This window comes from Medicago truncatula, chromosome 6, assembly GCF_003473485.1.
Source record: "Medicago truncatula cultivar Jemalong A17 chromosome 6, MtrunA17r5.0-ANR, whole genome shotgun sequence".
Classification (NCBI taxonomy): Eukaryota; Viridiplantae; Streptophyta; class Magnoliopsida; order Fabales; family Fabaceae; genus Medicago; species Medicago truncatula.
This window is the reverse complement of record NC_053047.1, coordinates 6900589-6909956: the sequence shown is the minus strand read 5'-3', so window position 1 is coordinate 6909956 and position 9368 is coordinate 6900589. Positions and strand designations below refer to the sequence as shown.

General features: G+C 32.8%; 1 protein-coding gene across 2 annotated transcripts; it reads right to left on the bottom strand.

Moving 5' to 3' along the window:
• Positions 1 to 346: 346 nt before the first annotated feature.
• Positions 347 to 7920, bottom strand: LOC25495608 (uncharacterized). 2 transcript variants are annotated; one of them, XM_024786277.2, is made up of 8 exons: positions 6955 to 7920; positions 5264 to 5560; positions 3225 to 3350; positions 1738 to 1818; positions 1515 to 1575; positions 1356 to 1431; positions 1143 to 1200; positions 347 to 816 (listed from the first exon to the last, which is right to left on the bottom strand). In XM_024786277.2, exons 1-5 carry the CDS (start codon positions 7817 to 7819, stop codon positions 1547 to 1549), a joined length of 1398 nt encoding a protein of 465 aa, XP_024642045.1. In that variant the 5' UTR covers positions 7820 to 7920; the 3' UTR covers positions 347 to 816; positions 1143 to 1200; positions 1356 to 1431; positions 1515 to 1546. The 2 variants fall into 2 exon arrangements, with proteins under 2 accessions (XP_024642045.1, XP_024642044.1); XM_024786276.2 differs by having other exon boundaries at positions 1143 to 1196.
• Positions 7921 to 9368: the final 1448 nt, after the last annotated feature.

Below are 9368 nucleotides of genomic sequence, written 5' to 3'. Positions count from 1 at the left end.
AGAGAATAAAAGCAAAATGAGAATATGATAGAGAGTTGTCACAAATGTTGGTGTAAAAATGGTTGCACAAATAACATTTTTCTTAACTTAAATGTATACAGACATAAACTATCACACAATCAACTCACTTTTAATTAAAATCAGTTCAACAAAATCAACTCATTCAGAATCAATTTTGTCATTCAAGACCCAATTTTGTCATTCAGAATCACTTCTAATTTCTCTATTTTCAGCTACAATCCTTTATTTAACTTATCTGCCAAGCAAACCCTGAACAAGTAAATCACCCCAAGCAGCAAAACTACTAGAATTGGGAAAATGCTTTAGGCATTAAAATAACCATAAATTCATCATAATTGAAAAAGCATTAAAATTATCTGGATTGTCATGTAAAGACAACAAAACATAAAAGGTGATCAACATGATCATTTGATTATTATTACATCAACTATTTTAAAAAAATAAAATAAAATAAACCTAAAATAAACCTCCAACACCACAAAACATCTTTCATGAAAGAACCAAACACAGCTAGAATGAGAAAATTGTAATCAAATAAAAACTATTCCAACAAGCAGAGAAGCAAAATTGCCAAGATCATGTCTTCATATCAACCCTGCTCAGTTCTTTGGCAAGAAAACCATGATTTCAGCCAACCTCCAGAAGATTTGTACTAAACAAGTTTGATGAACATCCAACATTTATGTTGTATTCATGTATCTTGAAGTTTGCTGTGACAGGTTTTGCAGGACAGATAGCTTTGAGCTGTTGAATTTGATGCCACGGATATCTAACCAGTCCCGTGAATCCGATAATCTAAAATAACGGTAAAAAAATGTATTAGATAGATTCATTACATAAGAGAAAAACTAAAACATTTCATGAACAAGAGATGTAATACATAAAGAAAACTGCAACAATTGACGATGATTAAAAGAAACATAAACTCTATCAAAAGGTGAAACAAATAGTTATCCGGCAATGATTATGTATATATCATGTTAGGTCACATTATATTATTGATGACTTGGTTTACAATCAAGAAGCTGTAAATATATCGTAGACTCCAAGCAGCCACATATACACACCAAAAAAAGTTTCGAAACAGGTGAGAACCGAGGTAATCAGAGAAGTTTACATACCTTTCGAGATCACCAGTATCTTAAGGATGCACTGTAGTGAGGCAACCAGAGCACCTAACTCAAGAATTAAGAACATAACAGCGATGTTATTACATAATTTATGCCGGGGAAAGGGAATAAAGTTGTAGAAAAGTGATAGTTAGGTCATCTAATGCAAAACGTTTCATTGTTCTGAAAATAAGTGTATTCTATGATAATTAATAAGATACTTACTATGAAAGATGGAATATATCCCTGGAACCACACATGTATGCATTAGAACGTCAAGCGAGCCAAGATGATTGATTTCCTACAATCAGAGCTTACATCAAAACTTTGTGATAAAGTAAAAGATACAGATCATTGAGAACATACAATGAGACAAATGCTTACCAGATGAAAAAAGATGAAAATTTGAAGCAACTTCAGGAAATAGCATATGCATATAAACTTCCTGTTGAGCAGTGAAACTTTTATACAGTGAGTATGCAAAAGATAAAATCTTTCAAATTGCTAATATCACACCAGGTGCATAATGAAAAATTTATGAATACTTCACTGTAACAACGCCCTTGCATTTAGAATTGAACATAAACGGAAAGAAAGGAAATATTACCTTGTCCAAGAATCATAATGGAATTTGAAGCTATAGGAATGATATCTTGGATCTTCTCACTGGAGAAAAGAACTTGAGTAACTGAAACAAAGAGAAATTACTTAGATTATGAAACAGTTGAGAAAAGAGACAGAAGCTCTCCAAAGGCATTTTGGAAGAATTTATTCAACAATCGATGGAAAATTAGATAAATATGCAGTCAACACTTTCCTAGGTCTAATAATAGCATTGACATGCCATGCCTTCATTAATTATGTTAAAGTAACCCTAAATCCAGATTTTATTTACAAGAGATATGCAGTTACATCTTGCAAAAGTTGAACAGCAAGTACAAAGTTGAAACAAAGGAATATTTACTCGAAGCTTTGCTTTGATTTCCAAGGGTACACGTATTATAAATCATGAATGTGTTAAAACAATATGTTTGAAAATGCAAGGCTTAAATTTTGTTGCCCCTTCAAATATCTCCTTTTTGCTTTTGGTCAATGAAATTTGTTTTATCGCTTTTCATCCATGAAATTTTCAAACTGTCCATTTTTTGTCTCTGCAGTTGGTGGCCGTTACAAAAACACTAACATGGCTAATCGAACTCCGTCTGGAACTTTTATGGTTGTTTCAGATGCTAACAGATGGGGGGAAGTTGTCGCTTTTGGTTTTATTGTGAAGGAAGATGAAAGGGAGGTTCTATGGCTATGGTTTCTTCCCCCCTAAAATGCTGCTTCTAGTTTTTCATCTGCTCTCTTCTTTTTCGTTATTGGTGTTGCTTGATCCAATGTTATTGATGGAAGTTTTTGGTTTTTCCAATGGTGATGGGGACGAGGAAGAGGATGACAATGAAATAGGGTACAATGGGATTGCTGGTGTGGGCATGGGGTCAAGGGAGCGGTAGCGGGGGGAAGAATAAACTATGATGACACAACATCATCCACTCAATGCCATGCCATATGGATATCTAGTAGCCACATCAACACCTTTGTAACAGCCACCAATGGCCGGGACCACAGACAGTTCGAACCTCTCAAGCTACATGTACCCGGTACTCGTTGCGTATTGTGGGCACTTTTTTTCTATTATATTGTATATTCTTTACCAAATTTTCACTATGTAAACAGCATTTATCAACCTCCTGTTATGTAAATACCCTCTTTCTATTCTAATCTTCTTGATTATGTACATTTATTTGGGATGTAGTAAATTATGAAAGACAATTTCTTGTATATTTTCTTGTTAAATCTTACACTTATGAAGACATTTCTAGGGAGAAAATAAATTTTCTAGTATATTTTCTTGTATACTTAAGCCAAAATTTATTTATTTTGGCTTTCGATAAAAATTGAGCTGCAAATTGCAATGCTACTCATTAGCAGAAACTAGGTCTATTTCATACTACTCCATATACATTAGAGACATGTACAGTAGCTTCTAGAATGGGCAAATTCAGGTTCAATAAATAATAACCAATGATGTAAACAGAAGTATGTTAAAACCTTGGAGATGCATAAGCTTTTCATCACCGTCATCATTTACATCTGCTACATTTAAAGCATTTTCCATGTCCATAGTGAACATGTGAACAGAATGGCATCCATCTGATATCCAGATAGTTTGAGATGCTGCAAGATAATAAGAAAACTTTAGTTGCAGAGAGAGAGAAAAGAAACAAAAGGGCATATACTGCTCATTATTTTCTTTTAAATGCATTAGAAATAATATAAAGACCATCATTATATTTGAGCTGACATACTTGTGTTTCATCTAGTATCAACCACAGCAAGCTGTGCATGAAGAAGGGTGGAAGGTATTGATTGCAAAGTCACATAATTAAAAAATATGACTTCAGGTTTGCATTTGGTTTTGTAGTTTGAACCAAGTCTGTACACTTCTTAAAGTAGCTTGTATTTCAATATGTTAGCATCAACCATGAACCCTTTTCCATTCCTTAACCATCTAATAATGTAAATCTTCTCAATGAACAGAACTAGTATATCTAAAATAACAATAAAGTAATGGACAACATGGGGATTGATATTCAAGGTAGTCAGAATTTATATTCTATCGGGGATCGGAAAGGGGTCACATGGGGATTGTAATAGGAATCATAAGATCCATAGTTGAGGGAGAAAAACAAATCTCGCATGGTAGATTTTTTTTTTCTTTCTTTTTAAGTAGATTTAGGGATTTTGAAACAAACTAAAAAGCCTTTAGCCAAACGGGTCTAGCACCTGACCCATATGTTGATTTTTGTTGTAGTGATTTTGCTGGAATAACCGTTTCGAATGCATCTACGGATAAGCATGGTTATTCCCTATCTTCAGAAGGGACGAACGCTAAAATGTTGACGAAGATTGTGAATATGTCCAATTTAATACTCCAGATCACGATTTTGACTACCCATGGTAGTCAAAATCGCAACCTGGATCATAAAATTGAACGCTTACACGATCTTGACAACACCTACCGCATTCATCCCTGATGAAGATCGCATTTGGGTGGGAATGGCAGAATCATCGCGCTATATCGTGGACACCCTGGAATCAAGTGATTTCATCATTCCAGCAAAATTATAGTAGCCAACGTGAATCTTAGGTCAGGTGTGCAACTCGTCTTCATAAAGTCCGTTTTTTAGGTTAAAAAACCGTAAAACTACTATTCTAGAGTGAGATCTGTTCTTTTTTTTTTTTTTTTTTTTGTCAAAACTGATTCTTCTTTCTATTTAGGTATACGATGGACAAACTTGTTTTGGGCTTCTAAATCACCCATTTAGTCTAATACTTGACTTATGAATTGTGAGTTGGTGCCTCATATATTAGGTTGTGAGTTAGCTGTAAATCAATTACATTACCATATTTTTATATTAAAATATATTTTAATAATTCTGATAGGAACTTCCGGTCTGTGTTACAATCCCCTGATTCATGATTGTGTGACCCCTTGCCGATACCGTGTAGGATATTGGTTATGACTACCTTGTGACTACCATGCAACTATTAAATACAGTTACAATCATAGTTGACAAATGTATTATTCTAATACTCAATACCATCATTCACCAACTATCCCGAAAGCTTAAATGGTCAAGTGAAAGCACATAAATGGTTTATATACACACACCCCTGCCCCCAACACAGGATATTTTTTAACTTGAATTGAAGCAACATACAGGCCCACCCAATCTTCTGCTAAAATTTAACTATTATTTAAAAGAATGAGGGCAACAAACAAGGATTGCACTCTAGATCACTCGGTCAAAGATGTTTTGATACCATGTGAATAACAAACTTTCCTAAAAGCTTAAGTTGCTAGGTGAAAGCATATGAATGGTTTTATACCTAACAGACACAGATATGATCATTGCCATAGTATAAATGATGGAAGCATTTTTGCGGAATGTTTCAACACCAAGTCCCAACAAAAATTGTTGATTGTTTTGCTTTTTTTGCCCCTTCCAAAATCAAATCTTTCGCGGAGAAAATATACACAAACTAAATTTCAAAAGATATATAATAAGACACGAAATGAGACTTACTTGCAGATATATCAGGATGAACTGCCAAACTTTTCACTTTCATAACATGAGGCAATTGCCTCACATGACCAGTGATATCTACTCCAAAGCCAGAATTATACAAGCATAGCAAATGTAAATCTCCATGGGAGTCCAAGATCATAAACATCTTTTGGGACAAAGCCTTAATGGAAATAGCTTTCACGGACTTGGATACCTTTGACATGGATTTTGTTTCAACCTCATTTCCCTTCAATGCCAAAAAACATGCACCTCCGTCTCTATTGCCATGCTTAGATTTAACATTTGACTGCCTCACTGAATGTAGAAGTACATAAATTATATGATATATTATTGAATGATAGAGAAACAAACCACAAATTTGCATATAATCAAGTATTCAGATCACGTCATCCCTACAGATCTACCATGTAGGAAAATTTAGGGAGATAAAAAAATGATGTTCAGTTAGCTGGCACACACGAGATTTCAATTGTCAAACAAGAAATTCAAACAAAGGGCAGCCACTTTCATTGAACCCATATCCAGGTCAACAATAAAGACCCAAAAAAACACAGCCAGAAATCACATATAAATCTGTAACTCATCAAATTTGACAAGTGTAAGATTTTGACAACAGCCACCAAGACTGAAGAATAGGCCAAAAAACAACAAGCATTATTACATTCAGGTTCGGGGTACTAACCGTATACTGAATTAATTACTGTTAGACAATGAAAATGCTAGGAACCCGGTATTCTAGTGGAAGGAAAAGAGAAAATCCTCCAAAAATACAGCTAAAAGTTTCAAAAGTCTTAAAAAAAATGCCACATCCAAATCCCAAAGGCCCTAATTATATCTCAAATGACGCGATACTTTCCCTCTGAACCCGTCCTCATATTTATAGCCAATATTCCTCATTTCATCTAACTATCCTGCTAACTGACTCTTAAAATAACAGTTACAAATCAAACCTAACAAATGAACGAATAAACCCAAGAAAATAAAGTACACAGGTACAATTCTAAATTCAAGCAACATGTAACCTATATAACATGCACATTAACCAAACTCTGATAAATAAAATCCAATTATTAAACTAGTGTATCATCTTGAGTCTTTAGCAAACAATCGTGATTGTTAACTACCCATGAAGAATTGAATAAACATATTCCTAGCTCAAAGGACGTGTCTAGTGTCCACAGGTTGTCCTAGCTTTGAAAAGTTTGTATATTCTTTCCTCAATCCATTGAGACATTGATGAGTGTTAAATCTAATTACCATAGACACTAAGAGCAGCACGATTACAATTTTTATAAGAGGGAAATAAATTACAAAACCAGGACAATGCATTGGGTTGGCTATGTCATCAATTCATATACATTATATCAAAATCCAAGTTGACGAGATTCAAGATGGATAACCAATGCAATAAAAACACCACCATTTACTTTTCTCCATTGTTATTGATCAAAACTCAGCCAAGGACTTAGGCTACCATAACGAATGATTATATCCTCAACAAATATCATTATACCAAAACAACAAAAACAGAACTTTGTTTTAAGTTATCACTGTAGTTATTGAATAAAAATCCACCAAGGACTTTATCCGCTAAAATTAAAAATGTCATCATGAATGCTTATATCCTTATTTATACTAGAATCAAAACTAGCTTGCAACAATACTATATAGAAAAGTTAAGTACTTACCAGCAACTCCATGTTTTTCAATCTTCCCCTCAAATCCACCATTGCAATTTCCCTCCAAAACCTTATCACCACCACCACGACATTTCCCTCCTCGATCACCATTCGCCAACTGCTTCAAACTCGATTTCGAATTCCCAACTCTCCTAACAACCACATTCCCTTTCACCAACCTCCTCAACCCAAAAACCCTAACTCCATTCTCTTCACCAAGAATCAAAAACCCAAAAGAAATACTCAAAGACCAAACCGGTCTCAAACAACGAATCACAGCACACTTCATCAACCTCAACCCAAAACCACCACCATCTTCACCCTCCTCAACCATCCTAACAGCAAAAACCCAAACTTTAAACCCCGAAACCGAATAAACAGCGAAATAATTAACATCACCAACAACCTTAACAGAAACCCCATGTTTCACATTCATCAAAACCCCCAATTCACGTTCAAATCTCAATAACCCATTACCTGACCCACCACATAAAACACGATTAACCTTAGAAAAAGCATTATTTTTTCTATTCAAAACATAAAACCTAAGCAGAATTTGTGATCCCGATTTGTGGGGTCCACAAACAATGAAGATAACAGAATTAGGGTTTGTGGAATTAGGGTTTGATGAATTTTGTTGGAGGATGAGAAAAGTGGAAGAAGAAGTGGGTTTTGGGATTAGGGTTTGAGGGAATTGAAGAGAAGAAGAGAGAGAAAGAGGAGAGAGAGAAGGGTAGAGAGAGATTGAAGAGTTGGAGTGAGTGATTGAAAGAGAAAGAGAAGAAGGTTCAAAAAGGATTGAAGATGTTGTTGGATTTGTTGAAGAGAGAGAAGGGGTTGGAAGGGTTAACTTTGAAGCTTCTAGAAGAACCATTAGGAGAGAGAAAGAAGATGAAGGTTGAAAGAAAAAGAGTTGATTTTGATTTTGTGTTTGGGAACGTGGAAGAAGAAGAAGAGATGAACAGGAACAAAGTCTTTGGTTTTTCGGTTTTTTTAATGTAAACTGTTTGTTTTTTTTTTTATTTTGTTTGTTTTCTTATCTTTTTCTATGAATTTTTTTTTGGATTTTAAATGTTATTCATTTTATGATTAAATATGTTTTTGTTTCTATAAATATATAACTTTCATTTTAATTTTTTAAAAAAATTTCTTCAACTTGTAGTCCTTGTAAAATTTTCAATCACCACTTTTGATCCCTATTTTTAAATTTTTTTTTTATTTTTTTTAATGAAATTGTGCAGAAATGTGTAGAGTATCGTAAAAAAAAAATCTAAAAAAAAAAAAATAGTATTTTTTAACAAAACAAAAGTTAAATATAAATTTTTAACCGTCAAAAATATAAAATTCAAATTAAATTCATGTATCATTAAAAACTTATAAAAAAAATTGGGAGAAATACTTATAATATTATGAATTTTTCTTGCAAAATTTTATTCAAAAATATGATTTCTACGTATGAGTTTACTTCAAAGGAGAGACCAAAAGTAAAGATGAAAAAAAATTTAGGAACTAAAAGTTAAACAAAATTTTTAGAAGACTAAAACGAAAACTTAACATATTTATAGCGAAAAAAACATATTTAACTTTTTCTTTTACAAGTTTGAATTTTTATGTTTTCACTTATATGTTATTTTTTTCCTCATAAACACAAATTTGGGTATCCTCCATTAAAAAGAATTCCCTATTTCTTCTATTTTAACTAACGCTTATATATTTACTCAACTCTTCCCTCTTATGTAACCAAAAAAAACTCTTCCCTCTTTTTATAGTGCTATTATAGTGCTAATTGGTATAAATTAAGAATAGTAATTTTTTTAAATTTAGATTTTGATTAAAATTATTTTGAATAAAATATCGGTATAGATATTTTACACTTTTATATCATAATAAACAATATTTATCATTTTCGATGACAAACACAAGTATATAAATGTTTGTTGTTTTCAAATTATATCAAATCAAATTAACTTTGTTTATTTATTTCAATGACACCAACAATATAACAAAAAAAATCTAAATTTTTATCATTTAATGACACCAACAAAAATCATTATTTTAAAAAAAATATTTAAAGATATAATTGAGATAATGAAAATGTCAGCCCAAAATATATTTTTTTAAGAATGTCAACCCAAAGTTGAACAAACAATTTCCTTTTTAACTTGAATTTAGAATTTTGTGAAATTTTAATGGTTTGAACTCATGTACGGTCTTTGTGGAATTAGAATACTTGTGAATGATATAACAAGGGGAACTACAATACGAATATAGTCTCTGAAGGTATTTGTCAGAGTTGGCCTAAGGGTAAGGCGACACAAGCCTTTGCTTTAGGCCACCAAATTTTGGACTTAATTAAGGTCTTACAATAGACAAATTTATGTGTATATACACAAAGTAACAAAGGTCACACAACAAATAGATTA